Source organism: Xenopus laevis, chromosome 2S, assembly GCF_017654675.1.
Source record: "Xenopus laevis strain J_2021 chromosome 2S, Xenopus_laevis_v10.1, whole genome shotgun sequence".
NCBI classification, from domain to species: Eukaryota; Metazoa; Chordata; class Amphibia; order Anura; family Pipidae; genus Xenopus; species Xenopus laevis.
The window spans coordinates 67,080,175-67,099,265 of NC_054374.1; the positions used below are offsets into that span (position 1 = coordinate 67,080,175).

Below are 19,091 nucleotides of genomic sequence, written 5' to 3' on the forward strand. Positions count from 1 at the left end.
TAGGATGGAACTGCTTTCTGGCAGGCTGTTGTTTCTCCTACTCAATGTAACTGAATGTATCGCAGTGGGACCTGGATTTTACTATTGAGTGCTGTTCTTATATCGACCAGGGAGCTGTTATCTTGTGTTAGAGAGCTGCTTTTTGGTTACCTTCCCATTGTTCTGTTGTTAGGCTGCTGGGGGGGGAAGAGAGGGGGTGATATCACCACTTGCAGTACAGCAGTAAAGAGTGACTGAAGTTTATCAGAGCACAAGTCACATGACTGGGGACAGCTGGGAAACTGACAATATGTCTAGCCCCATGTCAGATTTCAAAATTAAATATAAAAACAAATCGGTTTGCTCTTTTGAGAAACAGATTTCAGTGCAGAATTCTGCTGGAGCAGCACTATTAACTGATGCGTTTTGGAAAAAAAACATGTATTCCCATAACAGTATCCCTTTAAATAAATAGTTTGTTATTTTTGTCTGATTCTATAGTCTTCTCTAATAATGAGCTCATTTATTGTTAACTAACCATAAACCATCATAAATCCATACCAAAAGCAAAGCAATTGTATTGTTTTTATTTATACATGGCAAAGGAATGCATTATAATTGAGGCAATTTACTCCACATTCTAAACAGTACAACCCACCTGGCACAACTGAAGTACATGGGAATAGCCTAATTGCTCTAAAAGTCAATTTTCACACTATTCAATTGATTTCAAAGGGAAGCAGTTGCTCATATGATATATATAACTAATGCTTCTACACAGTAAATGTACATGTATATACTTGTTAGCTCACCTTGGCCACAAAATGGAGGCTGTTTCCCCCAACCTGAAAGTTAAAAATCATTCATTAATTGTAACCCAGGCAAAATGCATAAGTAACACAGTAACTGCTGAATTCTTTGCATGTGATTGCATTCTCTGTATATAGAATACACATGCTTTGCCAATTACCTACACGGCATCATTTTGATAGGTCATAACATAGTTCTACCATTAGGGAAACAGCATAGATATGTGTCTTATTTATCAACTCAGGGCAATTGTGCCCTAGACTGGTAAATGCGCCACCTAATGCATGCTAATGTGACACTGAATGGCTGATTTACAAACACAGGTGCTGCATTACACTAGTACAGGAGTGCCCAGACTTTACTAATGTGAGGTCTACTTTTAGTGATTCTGTCCCATTATGATCTACATCCATAAAAGCATTGTCAGCATTCTGTTCCATGGAAAATATTACTTCAATATTATATTGATTTATAAGAGAATTTAAATTGCTATGTTACCTTAATGTAATAAATATCTGAATGAAAAGCATGAAACAGAAGTTGTTTGTTGACAATGTCTTGAGATCTACTGATCACCAGCTGAATGTCTACTGGTAGATACGGATCTACCTTTTGGGCATCCCTGCACTAGTACAATTGCCAGCAGCAACTATTATGTGTTTAGTGTTTTGGAGTTTAGTCTAGATACACTTGTCTGTGGATCATACGACTTAACTTTATTTAGGATTTGCATGGTTTGAAGACGTGCTAAACACTAAAAACGAATAAGGCTAGAAATGCAATATTATATATATTGAACTTATTGAACCTGCTTAAAGGTTCAGGACAGCGGACTAACTCAATTTTACAAGGCTCTACAGCAAATTAATGTTATGGCACTCAGCACCCAGCATATCCAGAGGTAGTCCTGTTTTACCAATATATGTTTCCCATCTTGTATTTTGTTAGGAGTGTCTGCGACATACACATGCTCAGTGAGTTTTTGGGTTGTCATAAATCATCAAGCAGAAAATGGTCCCTTAGTTCAGGTAACTGAAAGCAGCACAGAACATGTGCAGTGAATCAGCAGAAAAGAAGATGGGGAGCTACTGGGGGAATCTTTGGAGACACAGATCTTCAATGCTAAATGGCTGTTGTTGCCTTGGGCTGGTACAGAAGCACAAAACATAATGTACAACATTTATACCCTACTATCTTAGTTCGGCTTTAGTTCTCCTTTAAAGCAAGTGTTGTGATTCTTACATTGAAAAGCTGTTATTGGTGATAGGCTACATTTTGTTTGCTGAGTAAAGACCATTTCATGCTTAATCTAATTATTTGTCCTATGCCATCTCTGGGGACATTTTTGAATCAAACTTAATATGACTTTTCTCACTACAGAAACAACCATCTTTATTATAACTTAAAACAAGATGAAACAAGACCAACTGAGGGTTTCCCAACATTGCATCATGATAAAGTCAAGTGTCTGTGATTGTCATGCAGCACATGGATTCTTCGCAATGCAATGATTAAAGTGGGCTAAATATAGTGATGCACAGGATAACCCCTTATGTAGGTTAAAATACTATACATGATAACAATATAACTAACTGATAGCAATATTATTTTCTAGATAGTATCCAGTAATATTCCTTTTCATAACTGTGTTAATACAAACATTTCTTTATTTGTCATTCACATGCTGTGCATTAGCTTGACACTCCCATTACAGCTATAACTCTACATTTTTTTTATTTAATGCGTAAGGCACATGTACTTCTCATTGTGGACGAATCACATTCATTCTATAACTAACACACAGCTCTCACCTGGATCACTGGTTGCACAGAAGAGATCTTGCAGTTCTCAGCTCCCCAGTCCTGGTGGTTGTGATAGATTCCTTTCTCTAAAATATACTGCTCGCCCGAGAAATCCACATTCTCGTATGCTACCCACCTGTGTAAGAAGGGCAGATTGGTGATAACATTGTATGGCTACTTACACATTGGCAAATTAGACTCCAAAATGGTAAATAACCCATAGTAACTAATGATAAATTTACCTGCCGATAATATAGGTTACTAGACAAGTAGTAGACACCTAAAAACACCTTTGCTAAAAATGGGCACAATAAATTGGACTTTTGTTAAAATTACATTCTGCTTATAAAGGCAATGGCACACTGGGTTAGTTTGTCACTGGGTGTTTGGAAATGTGCTCCTTTTAGTGTAGAAAGTTGTTATAATTCCTTTAGTTTGCTTTAGGATAATTACAGGCTAGTAAAATACCCTTTTCTAGTTTCAGTTATGCCAGGTTTAGGTAAATAATGAAAACAGTTATCCAACCTCATGTTTCTGCTTCATTCTCTTAAACCCAATAACAATGTTGAAGAATTCTCATGCCCTATTAAAATAGCAGTAAACGCTATTTTATTATGCCAGCTAATGCTGTATGTGTTAGTGTCTGCTCGTTTATCATGTAGAAACTTTAATAGGGTTGTCCACGATGTACATTTATTATTGGACTGTCTTTCACTAACTTAAATCTCATTCTATTTTCTTATTATGCTTAGTCGCACATTCAGTAATTGAAGCAGGTGCGACATTTACTAGTTGTCCTCATAAGAATATTCTTGTAAAGTTCTGACATATGAACCTGGGAATTAAGCTGAGGCGTTGGCCTTCAGACTATTTAAATGAAATGTCATTATAAAAGGTTGTTAAAGGTTACAAGCATTTAATGATGCATTCAAAGAAGCAATTTCCATAAATAACATAGTCTACACAAAATGCATTATAACTCAAATTCCATGTTAATATCTTAATAGGACAGTCAAACTCATTATGTGGAACCTGTTGTCTAATGCTGGTAGTTCTCAGCAGATTCAGAACCACAAGTTTCACACTCCTGAGGTGTCAAGTGTTCCAGCCTAGATGAAGTGTTCTCTGCACTCTGTTTCTAATGACATACAGTTACACCCACTGACCACCTGCCCCCCCCCCTTCGCTCCACTTCCCATCCCTTGTATGCTATGTCCCACCAACATTGCACTGTTCACCTTACACCAGAGTGCAGAAAAAAAGAGTACATAAAAAGCACCACTTATTGTCAAGAACACTTACACTCCACTCAGAACATGGATGGATCCTGTTCTTGTTCCATATTGAGCCTCTTCTAAATCAGCTAGGGATTCACTAAGGCGCAAACATGGACCCTCTAAACATCCAGGCAGTTCATATAGCACTATCTCTGGTTGTGAGAAATCCTGATAGAGAAGATAAATGTATTTCAGTATTAAAACTGTTTATTTATCCTTGCGTGCAGCAACCAGTTCAGTAAAAACAATCTCACCGTTCGGATAAGTCTGACAGAACCCAGCTCCTCTGTGCAGCCACCCCAGTCAGAGAAATTGTTATATTCCCCTTCTTCCAGCAGGTACTGGTGACCTCGAAATCCTTCCTTCTCATATCCTACCCAACTACAAACATGAAGAAATAAAATGCATATTATATGGCAAAAATGCAAGACGGAATTGTAACAAACATTACGCAAGTTATACTCACCAGCCCCCAACGACCTTCAAAGATCCCATGGAGTGTAATTGTTCTCCCTGAAAGTTGCTCTCCCCCTCAATAGAATTCATGTCTCTAGTCACCTCCAAACAAGTTCCTTCAGATTCAGGCATCTGGAACAGGAGGAGCTATAGGAGAAAAAGGAAATTACATTAATTTGGCCACAGAATTAACAAATAATATATGCACCACACACTAACAGCTGAACTAAACTAGTCATTGTACATAATGTCCTGTACCACTTCACTATATTACATTATATGTGCCATGGTATTAATACTGCTAAACACTGCACATTTTTTCTCAGTACACAATACATATTATATGCAATGCACACTTGCCATGGAGCTCAAGGTATAGATCAGAGGTATCCAGGGGTGCAGTGGCGTAACTACAGAGGAAGCAGACCCTGTGGATTAAGGGGGGGGGCAGGAGGTATAGGGACCCCCACAAGGCAATAATTAATGTGAAATTTCAACATATATTGATAAAAACGGATATGTTGGGGGCCATAAAATTAATTTGCTGTAGGGCCCAGTAACATCTAGTTACACCACTGCAGGGGTGTGAAAATAAAGCTTTCAGATCCTGCAGTTGCTGGGCGTCCAATCATTTTATGGATTTCAGTGGATCCCTAACAAATGTGCAGTTTAAACATAAAAAAACGGTATTTTCAGAAAGAGGAAGGGCGTGTGCAAAAGACATTTCTGAGGTGGGCTCAGGAACGCTAGTGTTTCCTTTGTACAACTGTAATCAATGAACATTGTCTTTTGTGCATATTAGGTTGGCGTTTCTATAGTCTCATATACCAAACACTAGCTACTGCATTACCATTCCTACACAGCATCTACTCACTTTGGGTTCATTAGGTTTTTCCACAGTGGGGCCTCCCTGCAAAAAGAAAAAGAAACAAATGTATATGTACAAAATAAATTATATCTGTCAATGATTAACCTTTACTTTGTGAATCTGTGAATGATTAACCTCTTACTTTGATAGAACCACAACCCACTCTCTTCCACTCATGTCTATAAATGTTCTCACAGCCATGGCACTGACCTATGAGAATGCACGTTTCTGCACTAAAATCTGCCTTGTGTGGAACAGAAGACAGGGGTGGGGGGTTCAATTTTTGTACTGCTGATTTTTACCGTTAAAACCAACATCATCAGAGCAGATTATCTGTTCAGAGGCAGCCTCTTGGATACCCATGGAGGATGCCCCTGGAAAGCAGAAATCAGCACTCCATATTGTGTGAAGGGTTCCTTCAGTGAAAAGATGTGAATTTGGAAAATCTCTTACCTTGGCATCTCCTATGTAGTGTTTGGAAACTTTCATTCACTCAGGACCCCAAAAACCACATAAACCCCCAAAATAATTTTTCCTTGTTAAAGAAGTTGCAGTTACTCACTGTTCCAGTAATTGTTATATTGTTAGATTGTTGCTTCTTAATCATGTATTGTATTTACTTCTATACTAGTGAAATGTTTACCTAGACATATATGTGAAGGCTTAAGCCTCTTCACATGGAGTGGTTGATGGGTACAGCAAACTTACAATACGTGCAGCTTCAAGGGAGCATACTTGAGGATCCTCTGCGCCCCAGGATCTCCTGTTGGGATAACCACCAGGCTCCAGAATGTAGGGGTCACCTTGAAATAAGGGCTTGCTAAATACAAGCCACCTAGTAAGAACAGAAAGTAGTGGTATGTAAGTCATAACACAATAGGCACTGCTTTTACCTTGTAGAAAGAGGGAGAGAAGACGCGCTCTATTTTTCAAATAGTAAAGGTAGCAGCACCTCAATAAATGGATCCACCAATCCTTGTACTGCTTTTACCTATTAGTGCTTTTTTAAACATATACTGTATTAGTACAGGTATGGGATCTGTTATCCGGAAACCCATTATTCAGAATATTCCCGAATTACGGAAAGGCCATCTCCAATAGACTCCATTGTAATCCACAATTTTAAAAAATGATTTCCTTTTTCTCTGTAATAATAAAACAGTAGCTTGTACTTGATCCAAACTAAGATAAAATGAATCCTTATTGGAAGCAACCCCATTTTATTGGGTTTATTTAATGTTTACATGATTTTCTAGTAGACTTAAGGTATGAAGTTCCAAATTACGGAAAGACCCGTTATCCGGAAAACCCCAGGTCCCGAGCATTCTGGATAATAGGTCCCATACCTGTACAATCAAAATAATTCCTTTCATTACTTTTTGTTTTGCATTTATATTTTTTCAACAGTTTCTCACTGCAATTCCCCAGATACCGTTTTTCTTACATGCCGCAGTGCACAATGATGGACTCTGTTTTGATTGTCTGGCCATATTCACTCATGTCAGGTGCAGCTCCTTCAATTTGTACTTTCTCTCCTTCCCCATTTGGCTTTAAGAACAAACTGATTTTGGGGACCTGAAAATCCTGAACAGTGTGGAAAATATGGAATGTGTTAACATGTACAAATAAAGCTTTCATTTTGAATGTGCTTAAATTTTTCTTTTTACTCACCCTAACAACATGGCGCAGAGATCCAACCCAAAATGCTGATGTTGATTGAGGCTCTCCCTTTAAGTCAGTCTGTTCAAGCCATGGACACTTCAGTTCTGCATCGCCTTCTAAAAGCATAACACGCCTGCCATGGAACCTTGGCTCTTCATACAGGATCCATCTAGATGTGGACATCTGTTGTTATGATTCATCATTTGCAAAGTAGCAAAATATTTCTCAGTGCTTAGCAGTCAGCAGTAAACATTTTAGTGTGACAATACCACTTTCCTCATGTCTATGCAAAAGGTGACATTGGATAGCCCTCAACATTTATAATTGTTGTATGGACTTGTTGATGCAGGAAAAAAAATAAATCTCTTCCACCTTGTTCCTTTCTCTGTAAAGCACTTAATACTATGCTGTTGGTAAATAGACATGTGCTAATTATGACAGTATGTTGATCTGTACGTTTCTGTGCACTTTCTGCTGTTTTTAGGCTGCTCCCAGACCAGGCGTACTGTCGGCCTGCAGATAGATGCAGGCCGAGAATCAGCCCCAAGCTCTGATTAGCTTTCTGATGTTCACATGAAACAGATGCCACCAGTGGATGTGTTTGGCTAAATTCAGTGGCAGAGCTGATGGAGGGATGGGGGAGAACCCTGTTTTGCCACAACTGACAGGAAAGAGGAGGGTCGAGGGCTGGAACAGCATTATACATTTATACAGCAGTGGTCTTACACAACTGCCACTCATAAACTTGTCTTCCCACCATTGACCATGGGGCAGTCAAACATGTTTTTTAGTCAAAACTGCCCATTCAGGATGACTTTTGGCCATTCCCTCCCAATATGGTCATATCATATAACATCTATCGGTTTTGCATGTATGTATATTTGTATGTATATTTTTACTTATATATATACCTGACCTGTTACCCACAACTAAAAGCTGTATAATAAAAGTCTGTTTCAAATTTAACAATATATCCAAATTCTTTTTTTAATTAAAGTATTCACAGCTGTTGTAAACTCATTTAAAAATCTCAGCTGTCAATCAAATATTGCCTGCCCCTCCTCTCTGTCTTAGGCATAGAGGCAGGGCAGGCAATAACTTTCACTTTCCATTCAGCACTTTCTAGATGTCACTGCCCTCCCCACATTCCCCCAGTTCTCTTTCCCATTTAATTGTGTAGCCAGAGCATGGGGATGGACATCAGGTCCCCCATTCTGGTGCACAAACAAGATTTTGAGATGGTGCAAAGCTTATCTTAATAACAGCGTCCACCAATTGGCTCCTGCTTGCTTGCTATAAATATGAATTCCCAGAGGAAACAACATTCAAATAATTTATATAGTGTAATTAAAGCTTCTTTTGCTTGACTAAAGTGATGAAATAGGAATTGGAATATTTTTTTCTGGTGACAGTTCTCCTTTGAGGTCAACCGGTGTGTCCTCTATTGGAAATGGGGCCAGCCATTCAGAAACTGGCTTAAACTATACCCATTATACTATACAGTGCTTATCTGAGCTACTCAATGTCTACACAGCATCTTATTTATATGAACTATAGTAGAGTTTCTGAAACAAATACACCAGTTGCCAGTGCAGGGCTACCAAACATTATTTTTTAATTTCTTTTAAACACTTTCTTTTTTTTGATGTTACCGTTCCTTTTCTGTTTTAGCAGAGAGGGGACAAAATACAGCACATAACACAAAGTACCAACAGCTTCACACTTTCCCTCCTTGGAAAACCCTCGGCAACCATTACATTATATGTTACAGCAGGCAGCTGTCCTAGAATTTTCCTTGGTGATATAGAAAGATATTTGCAGGAGTCAACTGTAAGCTTATCTGGGGGTCCAAACAATCAGTGAAAACCCAAGCCAGGAAATACTTGTTACTGTTCCTCTTACTGTTTTAGCAGAGAGGGGACAAAATATTGTACATAACAGAATAAAGGATAAATTAGCAAAGTGCCAACAGCTTCACACTTACCCCCCTCGGATAACCCGGATTGATATGGTTTCCTTAAGTTCCCATTTACTTGTGTCACTGACATTTCCATATATTTCATAGCACTTCCCACTAAACCCCGGATCTGAATACAATAGAACCTGTAACATGAAAACACAAGGCAAGTGAGTAAGTTCTTTTGTAAAACCAGAGTTGGGGGGTGGGGGGGACAAACACAGTGGCTGGGTCTCCAAACTGAGATTACTGTATGTAGTTCTTTTTACCAGGGACCCTGTGTGGGCCTAAGCAAAGAAGACAAACTTTCCTCTAAAATGGTCAACACAGTTCAACATCATCTCCCTTCTAACTAAACTGATGGTTGGAAGTAAAGGGGTCCAGCAGTTCCTGCCAATCATCTATACCTCCCATACCCTCACTTAAGATTTAATTAAAGATCATGGCAATCCAGATGATGAGCAACAAATGGAAACATATAAATATATATCACATTACCTTCCCTGGTCTGGGGTTCACTTTACCATGTTCTTTTTTAGTATCGTGCTAAAAGAGTGGACAGAAGAATAAACACTGTTAGCTGTTGCATTGCCAACCTGTTGTAAATGCATAACTACAACTGATTGATACAATGCAATAACTGTTTTATATATAAATCCCATGCACATTCTATAGCCCATGATAATTAAGCCATTGATAGTTGCATGTAATTTTGAACCCATCTAAATATAATTTATGTACTATATTCTATATACAGAGACACAAATGGAAATAAATGAATGGTCATTTTGGACCAATGTACCTTATGCCTGTGGAAAATTATGAAAACATCTTACTGTGGATGGGAAATCTACTGTATACCTATGTGTATGGTAAGAAGGTGGAATGAAGGGCAACCATTACATTACATGTTACAGCAGGAAATTGTCCTAGTATTTTCCTTGGTGATATAGAAATATATTTGCAAATTTTCAATAGGTATGCAATAGGCAGGAGTGAACTTTAAGATCATCTGGGGGTCCACACAATCAGTGAAAACACCAGCCAGGAAATACTTGCACAGTAATAAGGACTTGAGAAGCACACAGGCCACCAAAGTAGTGGTAGCAGAGAGGGGACAAAATACAGTACATAAAATAAAGGATTAATCAAGGAAGTACCATTTTGCAATAACAATTTATTACAAATGAACACAGGTACTTTATATAGGGGAATACTATACTATACTGTGTAAATACTAACCTAAGTACTTATTCACAACAGTGCAGTTAACAATCGGCACTTTGTTTGGTTTAGGCTACTACATGTTAGATCTCCTTGGTTGATATGGATAATTGCAATAAGAGCTATAGTGGCTTGTTTTTGCTAGTAGTATAGATGCCAAAAGACTAACAGTTGTATTTATATCTATTTAGTATATTTACACCAAATTGGACAGGATATTTCTTCAGCTAAAATGTTGTTTTCAACAAGAAAAATAATGTCTTAGAAATCAAATAGGAAACAGTGTAGGGTGTTACACGAAGGTCAGTAGAAATGATGTGCTAGTTAGCATAAGTTAGATGATTAGACTTGGACTCGTGGCAAATTATTTGTTGAGATTATTATCCTTTACCTTCTGTTAACAATACATGCTTATATAAATCCACCAATTAAGAGTGCAAATCTTACAAAATATGGTTTGTTCTTGATAGAAAGAAACAACATAAACCAGAAAGAAAATGCTAGAATTAATTTTACCCAGATATCAGTGGAAGCTTTACATTGAGAGACAGTCCTTAGGTTTGACCTGCATGGGAGTTCTCTGGAGACCAGAGGGTTTACAGAATCCACAGTATCCGCATATTTTGGAGGGGTATGGATTCCAGTGGCTGGATGTTTTGGATTTTCTGGTGTTCTAGGAACATCCACATTAGGCAAAAACTGGGTGCTTCCAGCTTCGGTATGAACCAAATCTGGCAAGGATTCTGCCTCTTCTCCATTCACACTTAATGATTCTTTTGTAGGTTTAATATAACTGCTTAAAAGTAAACTACTTTTCAGCCTAGAGAATGACTTTCCCTCTGTCTGCTCATTTTTCCTTTCTTGCCTGTCAGACAACAACAGGGATCCAATGATCGATCCTTGCCGTTGACTGAGGTTTTGTGTAAGCAAAGACTTATGGGATGCCATTCTTTCAACTTCTTCTCCGGAATGTTTCCTCATCATTTCAAGTGGGGAGCTCTGAAGTGGCTTCTCTAGGTTCTTCTCCCAGGAGTACTTTTTTTCATTCTGTATTGTTTTTGTGTCTTGCTTTATCCCCAGATCATCATTTTTTTCTTGTGGGGGACTAATGCTATCAATTTGATCACTATTTGGGGCACACACATCCTCTGTGATGGGGGGAAGAGTGGCATACATAGATAATGCAGAATGCCGTGGCTGTCTTGGGGCTCTTTGATATTTCATAAATTCGGGAATCTCCAGTTGTCGAAGAGTGTTAATCCACATCTCCATATCTTTAGAAGACTCTTCCTCAGTCTGCAAATTGTACTGATCCCCTGCATACTCTGTTGTAATATCATTCCTAACTGGAACTGTACAGTAAACGTGAGAGCCTTGTATAAGTTGGACTGATTGCTCTGGAAGGTTTGTGAGCACCTTTGTATTTGAACATTCAAGAACATCAGGAGACATTGTGTTCTCTATATTTGTGTGACCTGAGGTCTTTGTGTCTGCATCCTGCATACTTTCCTGATAGACTTCCTGATAGGAATTTATCTCTGAAAAGATCTGTCCAGAAAGAGACAAAGAAGAAATGAATGAAATAGGATTTGTTTTTTCCACTTGTGCTTCTTGTGTCAGTAAGCCTCTGCCATTGGTAACATAGTAACTTCTGCTTTTGTCAGCCATTTCTTGCATATCATTTTTAACTGCTAATGAAGAGTTTTCACTATAATGTCCCACTTTAGGCTTCATAGTTATAAAATCTACTTGCTTAACAGGGATTTTTGTGTGCTGCTCATCAGTGGGAACAATACTGATTCTACCATTAGATTGATTTATTACATCTTCCCCTTGGTCTATGCCAACTGGTTCATATTTGTTGTGTTCTACAGATGTTTCATTGAATGATGCAAAAGAGATAACATTTTGAGAATGATTTGATTGGCTTTTTATATCTTCAGCAGTAAGGTTGATTATATGCTCAGCTTGGACACCCTTTGAAGATGAATCTGTGGGACTGGCAACATGGTTTTCCTGATCTACAGGTTTCTGAATTATATCGCTACTTGGTTTTTCATTAGTATTTTCTATTGATTTCCCCTTTCTGTAAGTGTGTATGTTTACTGTTTCCTGATCTTTTAAGCTGCTATCGTGTTCTTTTGGGTTCTCCTCCAAGAGCTCATCTATCACATTTACAGTTGGGTCTATCTCATCCAAAGGCTTCTGTATCAAATATTCTTTAGACTGAATGAAGGCGCGTTCTTCTGATACATCCAACGGACATATGTAATGAAATATCTGGTCTTTCTTATCACTTTCACAGTTACTGATATTCTTATCTGTTTCCTTCTTTAAGGTCAAAATATTTGTTGCATTGTCAGTCTGGTCTACTAGCTGTTCAAGTTTCTGTGACCCATCTGTAATTGCCTTGTGATTATCTTGTTCCACTGATTCCTCTTTTGTTGATATGTAAACTAACACATCCCCTACCTCATCTAAAGCTAACAAGCCACTCATATTTTCTGCTTGGTCCTCTGCTGAAGGCGTTGTATAAATCATATCTATACTATCATCTATTTTTTCTAAATATGTCTCCACTTGGTCACTTGCAACTGATATTTCTTTTGAAAATATTTGAAATAATTCCCCAGCTTGGTGTGTTTTATCTTTATTGTTCATGTTGAGGTCTGCTTGAGCTTCTTTTTCTGACATAATATCTATTTCACTATTAGTATACAAGTGGATAAACTCTTTACTTGGTTGACTTGTAGTTTGCGGTAGAAAAACGTCTTTGGATGGTGCAAGCACTAGTTCATTTTGAGTTACACATGTCAGAATATCTATTGCATCATCAGTCTGGCCTACAAGTTCTTCGGGTTTCTGTAAAAAATCTGTCTGGTCATTATCCTGTTCCACCAATGCATCCTTTGTGTCTATGTAGACTTGTATATCACCTGTCCCATCTGTCCCAGCTGTCCCATCCACAGTTTGTTTTCTGTTTTCTCCTGATTGTCCATCTTCTGTTGAAATAACAAATCCTAATTCACAATCCTGTTCAGTCTCATTTGCAGTTTCGTAATCTTTTACTTCTGGATGAGAAATAATTCTATTTCCAGCTTTGGTCCAGAATTCTGATATTGACTTGTCTTGTGTGTTTTGCTCTGACTCATCTTCTGTAGATGTATAAACCATCTGAGCTTCAGCTTTGTGCCACATATTATAAACATTATCATTCATATTATCAGTGTGAATGTTCTCTAGTACTGTGGATGTAGGCCAATGACAACTATATGCTGGAAAATCTAATGTAAGTGATCTTATTTCAGTATTTCCAAAAGTGGAAACTTTTCTGTTTTCTGTTGTAACACTTTTATCACTGTTATAGATATTACTTTGCTCATAGCAATCATCTGATACTCCTCTGATAATTGTATTGCTCTTTGTTGGGACATATTGGCCATCAGTGATTTTAGGATACTCTGTTGACCGCCAGAATATTCTTGCAGGGTCCTGCACAGGACTTTCTTGTTCTGCTGATTTTAGTATAACTTCTTCACTACCACCTGTGTCTCTCATCTGTTTTTCGGAAAGTTTGTAAATTGTTGTTAATCTATTTGACTCCGGGGTCAAGTTTGAATCAGTTGTCATGTCTTCTGTAAAGGAGTTTTTCCCAATATTATCTAAATAATTTCCATCTTGAAGAATAGTCATCTTGAAAGACTTCTCAGATTGTGCTTTGTTAGTTATTTGTAGATTTGTGATTAGGACATTATTTATTCCTTTTGTAGAACCTTGCATTTTTCCACTTGGTTCTGCTGTGTTTTCTGAAAATGAATCTGTAACATAGTTCTGGCAGCCATCTTTCTGAGATGTGAAGGTAAATTTATCTGAGCTCTCGTTTAGTACAGGTTTAGCAGAATCCATATTTCCATCTGTCTGGAAATGAAGTGGTCTAGGTGACTGAGATCTATGGCTCTCCTTTCTCCATCCTTTTGGAGATGTGAGAAGCACTGATGTAGTCCTTGATTTATCTGGTGGAGGTGTTGGTGTCCTGGGATGAACAATGAGATCTTTAAGCATTAATATTGTATCTTTATGTTTGGTCTCTTTATCCTTTACATCCCTGTCACGCAAATGGATAATTTCCTTTTCCAGAACTGTTCTACTGTCCATTTCCTTTCTGCTTTCCCAAGCCTGTGCTGCATTGACAGAATCTTTCCTGGCCAAATGAGACAATAACTCATTACAACCTTTTCTGTTCAAAGATGGTTTAGGGGGCTTGAAAACTTGAGAGTAAATTGGTTTGTGAAGTTCATTGAGCTCATTTTGAGTTATAGTAGATTTATTTTTTGTTACAGAATTGTATGAATTTGATTTCACACTATTCAATTTGTGGGTAAAATCCTCTTTTGAGCCATTACTCTCAAACACTTTCCTCATATCCATAACATGTCCCGCATAGGATTCTTTATCCCTAATGGTTGGTACTCTTGATACTTGATTTTTACTTAGTAACATTCTGGAAGGCTGAGCCCTCTCTGGGCCGTGGCTATGTTCGTTCAGACTGCACTTCCTTTCCATTTTGGAAGACTGGGATCTATGATATTCTAGTGTCTGCTCACAGACCAGAAGGTGCTGTTCTTCATTCCTTGCCAAACTGATATCCCTGCAAAAAGGAAAGGCCAAAATTAATCAAGGACAAAATAATTGTTTTTTTAATTACAAATGTGCAGTAAAACTGTTAATATTTTAAAGAGACTAAAATTGATTGATTTATTTGTCAATTCTACCAAGTTACTGCTTGGTGAACCCATGCCAACACTTTTGTATTAAACAATTTATTTTCTGTGCTTTAATTTGAGTGTGGAAAATTTTATTTTTGAAATCCTTTCTACCCACATGTCATTTGCATTGAGGAGCAAGGATTCAGATGGTAATAGTGTGAGCACTACCGCCCCATTATACTTAATATATTACTAAATATAATTTATTAAAAACCTTTCTGGCTGTCATACAAAATATAGATAGCTTAGATAAATCATAAAATAGTTTGAACTGCTGGTAATACCAAATTGCTGGCAAATACTAAAGAACTACCGCTAATCTGTGTATGTTCTTTAGACAGAGAATCCATATATCATGAACCCCATTATACAACCCCATTATACAAACTGCTGGTAAATACACAAGTACATCTCCTTTTTGTGGTTGGGGTTAGGATAAGATGTCATGTATAAAGTTGTGTAATTGGCAAATCTGGAAGGGAGTGACTGCTTATCACAATGCACAGGTCAGAGCAAGTCAATAAACAGGAACCTGTTTGGGTTTGTCCCAGCAAAAAAATGAAAGTGCGTTTATGTTATGTACATTAATAGAGCATAGGTCTGTGAAAAGGTGTATGGTTTATGGAAAAAAAGAACAGTTAGGGGCAAAAATGAAACTGGGTAAAATAAAAAGGCTGTGCAAAATAAAAAAAAAAATGTTTTCAATATAGTTTGTTAGCCAAAAAATATTAAATATTTGACTAACTACTGTATATAGTATTTCTTAAATATTGTTAGTATCCCTTTAAATCGGCTTGATCTTAAAAAGTTTACTGTACCTTCCTGATATAGTCTTGGGAAAAGTTGATAATTTTTTGGTAAAGTTCAGATTTTTTGCCTCAAAAATGATATTTGGTCTGGGAAGCACTGAAATTGTTCTGGGGAATCAGTAAAGTTTAAAAACATATAACAGTTTGAGGGAAACGTTCCATGGCTCACATAAATACAATTAAGCACTATCCTTACAGATAGTGGATTACTGTAATTATATTGTAATGTGGGAATGTGCAGGCAAGTTGTGATGTGCTGATCTGTGGAAGTGTATTGGTAAGTGACCTAGGTAATTTGTGAGTCATTTTCTCATTATGCCTCTCAGTCATTCAAAAGAATCATTTTTAATGACTTGTATTCGTCATCGTGAACCAGTCTGTCAATTTTTTTAAAGGTGGAACCCACAGTGCAATTCTGCATTAATAGAAACATTAATAGAAACACTTGCACACTTCACTGTAAAAAGCTTTTCCCTTTTAGCAAGTAAGACATTGCACATTTTTTCAGCTTGTAGTAAAGTTTGGAAACACTCACAAACGCAGCATAACTGCAATTAGGCTTTTATTCCATTACCACACATTTTTTCAGCTGCCAACAGCTGCTAACAATAAATGTAAACTTATTCATAACACCCTATCTAATGTTGTCCAGACTGTGCATTGCATACCAAAACATTCAGACCCTAGGCTATAGAACGTTTACATGATCAACAGATGACTGAGGTTAGTTGTGAGTGAATACACCAGAGACGACCCTTGTGCTCATTGCACTAAATTCTAAAAGTTGAAACACAGAGGTAGTTCAGCTGCACCTCTACAGTGGCAGCTCTGCCAGTTTCACAGTCACAGAGTGCTAATCCCTACCTAATATTTTGGGTGACCTGGGGGGAAATGAATGTGTTTATTATTTGCTGTCCCTATGTTTTCACAGTCAGCATGCCATTATGGAAATACACAGTTGTGAATGTAACATTAATAGCTATACCACCTATGAGACTACGGCAACACAACAGTAAAAAAACTGTAGCTCATAAAACTGTTAACAAGTAACAGAGCGACATACATACTTCTAGTGTTCTTGGAACTGAGCCTTTATATATCTACAGGCAGATTCATATTCTCTTTACTATGAATCTCATACTGGTTGTGCTCAAACTCCAGCAGAACTACCTAAACCTCCACAGCTCATCTGCTTACTTACCTCGGCTTGAGCTGGTCAGTGGCAGTAATACAGCATTCTAAAACATTATTTACTCTTAACAATCCTATGACAAATACCCCATTTCAATGTCTGGCGTCATCTGTTATAATCTTGGCACAGTCTTATTACTTTTATCAAAAGGGGATTTAACAGAGAGATTTTAGCTATTGGCCACTCAACTAAACTATTCAACATTTCCAACATTGTTATATAAGCACCTAGTGGTATTGTGAGCGAGGGGAGATCAAATCCCATCCCATTCTCACTATTATCCTATGACAGTGACTTCCCTAAATACTGGACTTTGTATCTCTGTCAGTGGGTTGCAATACACCTGCAGAATACAGAGTCCAAACCTTGCTCAGCAGCAGCCAAGCCCTGGATACAATGTAAGCAGGATAAATGACCTTTAGCTATAAAGCAGAGGAGGAAGTTTGCATTATATCTAGGAATATATTTTCTTTTGAAGTGATCATGTATAGCGTATAACATCTATCAATCATCCATCTTTCAAGCACAAGAGACTGAAAAACACCAGCACTCATTTATATGCAAAATTATATGGTGGGGAAAAAAGAGTATGGCTTTCTCCTGTATCAGATTTTCTTTCTAATTCTACACAGGTATACTGTAATATTTTCTGTTGTTACATTGTATTAGTCAACACAAATGTATATCTAATTTTATCATATCAAATGTTTGTTTGAAGTCAAGCTAAAATAATTTAGACAGTGCTTTGTAAGCAGATTTTCTATCCCTTACATTCTCTTTCAATAAATCTATTGATTTTTTTCCCTCTGACCTGTAAATATATGTTCCCCACACAGATTTGTTATTTCTAGGTAACTGCAGGGGATCTAGTCTTTCCTTACCTGTCCAGATGTGCCCTCACAAAGGTTTCTCCTCCCCTCTTCTGCTCAGAGTTCTTCTCATCCTCCAGGTTTGTATATTTCTTAGGCTGCTCTGTGTGTGCTTGAGCTGTCAGTGCTGCAGCACCCGCCCTATGATGGCCACATGCCTGACATTCCAATGAAGGTGACAGGTTTAGATCTGGTCCTACAAGTTCCTCTCCTATTGACATGGCCCCTCCCAACTCAGGCACATCTGTTTCATCCATCTGTCCTTTTTTTGTCATGGTTATTATGATTTCATAACGGACTTTATGTGTACCTGGAGTTGCTTGTGTTTGAAACTGATCTTTTACATGGAGCTTTGGGGATTCCATTGAAGATACTGTGAAGGCTTCAGTTACTTTCTGCGCTAATTTGTCTTCTTGGACAGCTGGATAAGTTGGGTTTAGTTGAGGTGTATCTTGCTCATCATTTGGGAAACTTGGGCACTTGGGATGTGTTAGAGAGTATTGATTTGGTTCTAGGGGTTTGTCACTGTTAGAAGGGGAACGAGGGACTGAATTGGTTTGCTCTTCAATCATTTTAACTTGTAATGTGTTGCAAGTCAATTCACTGTGAAGACATTTTTCTTCTTCAGCGTCTCCTTGTTTTTTCAAAACTGGTGATGGCTGCGGCTTATGATATTCTGGAATGTACTCATTGAGCATGCTCTGTACCCAAAAGGGGAGGCACACCTTTTCATTTGTCTCCTCCTTTTCATTTGAAGCCCTAAAGGACTGCAGCTGAGCATCTGTATCCCTAGCATCCACTTCAATGGAGCAATAACTGAAAGTGCCATCATCTTCTAGACAATCAAAAGATTTTGACATTTCTAGGTTTCTTTGGATATTTTGATTGTCCTTGGGACATAAATCTGCACTTTCCAGTGCTGAGTCAGGAAACAAAGCTTCCACATAGCAGGATTTAGGCCGCTCATCCTTCAGATCGCTCACACTATCCACAGGTCTGTTCAGCTGACCCAAGGACCAGTGAGTGTCCACTATTGTGGACCCAGGGGAAACCAAACCACTGCCATATAAGACATTGGACTTCTTCTTGCGCCAGGTCAGACTCCCAAAACGCTGCAGAAAGCCTGAGGCTGGCAAATTCATTTCGGAGGAACTAAGTAATCGGGTCTGGAGGATAGAAAAGTGAGAGAAATTACAGGAAAAGGAAAGAAAAAAAGAGAGGAAAAGGGATAGCTGAGGAAAAGGTGAGCTGGATAGGGCAGAAATAAATTAAGAATTTTAAAAATCAATACATTTATGAAAGTTAAAAAGAAACTCAGGGTAAATACTAATGCAGATCAATGTTAAATTGCAGTTAACCAAAACAACCAGATATTTGCCATAACTGTTGCTATTGGTAACTGCACTGGTGATTTAGCACT

The 19,091-nt window shown here is 37.9% G+C and overlaps 1 protein-coding gene across 1 annotated transcript in view; it reads right to left on the reverse strand.

Annotated features, from left to right (window-relative positions):
* Positions 1–19,091, reverse strand: part of LOC108709519 — a 43,847-nt gene that overhangs the window by 7,967 nt on the left and 16,789 nt on the right. The window contains exons 3-15 of the mRNA XM_018249441.2: positions 17,684–18,837; positions 10,552–14,683; positions 9,310–9,357; positions 8,839–8,957; positions 6,864–7,023; positions 6,637–6,776; positions 5,901–6,027; positions 5,199–5,234; positions 4,335–4,471; positions 4,123–4,249; positions 3,894–4,036; positions 2,601–2,727; positions 792–824 (exon numbers count right to left, since the gene is read on the reverse strand). Coding sequence (XP_018104930.1) covers positions 792–824; positions 2,601–2,727; positions 3,894–4,036; positions 4,123–4,249; positions 4,335–4,471; positions 5,199–5,234; positions 5,901–6,027; positions 6,637–6,776; positions 6,864–7,023; positions 8,839–8,957; positions 9,310–9,357; positions 10,552–14,683; positions 17,684–18,837 — 6,483 coding nt within the window. The remainder of the gene's footprint in view (positions 1–791; positions 825–2,600; positions 2,728–3,893; positions 4,037–4,122; positions 4,250–4,334; positions 4,472–5,198; positions 5,235–5,900; positions 6,028–6,636; positions 6,777–6,863; positions 7,024–8,838; positions 8,958–9,309; positions 9,358–10,551; positions 14,684–17,683; positions 18,838–19,091) is intronic.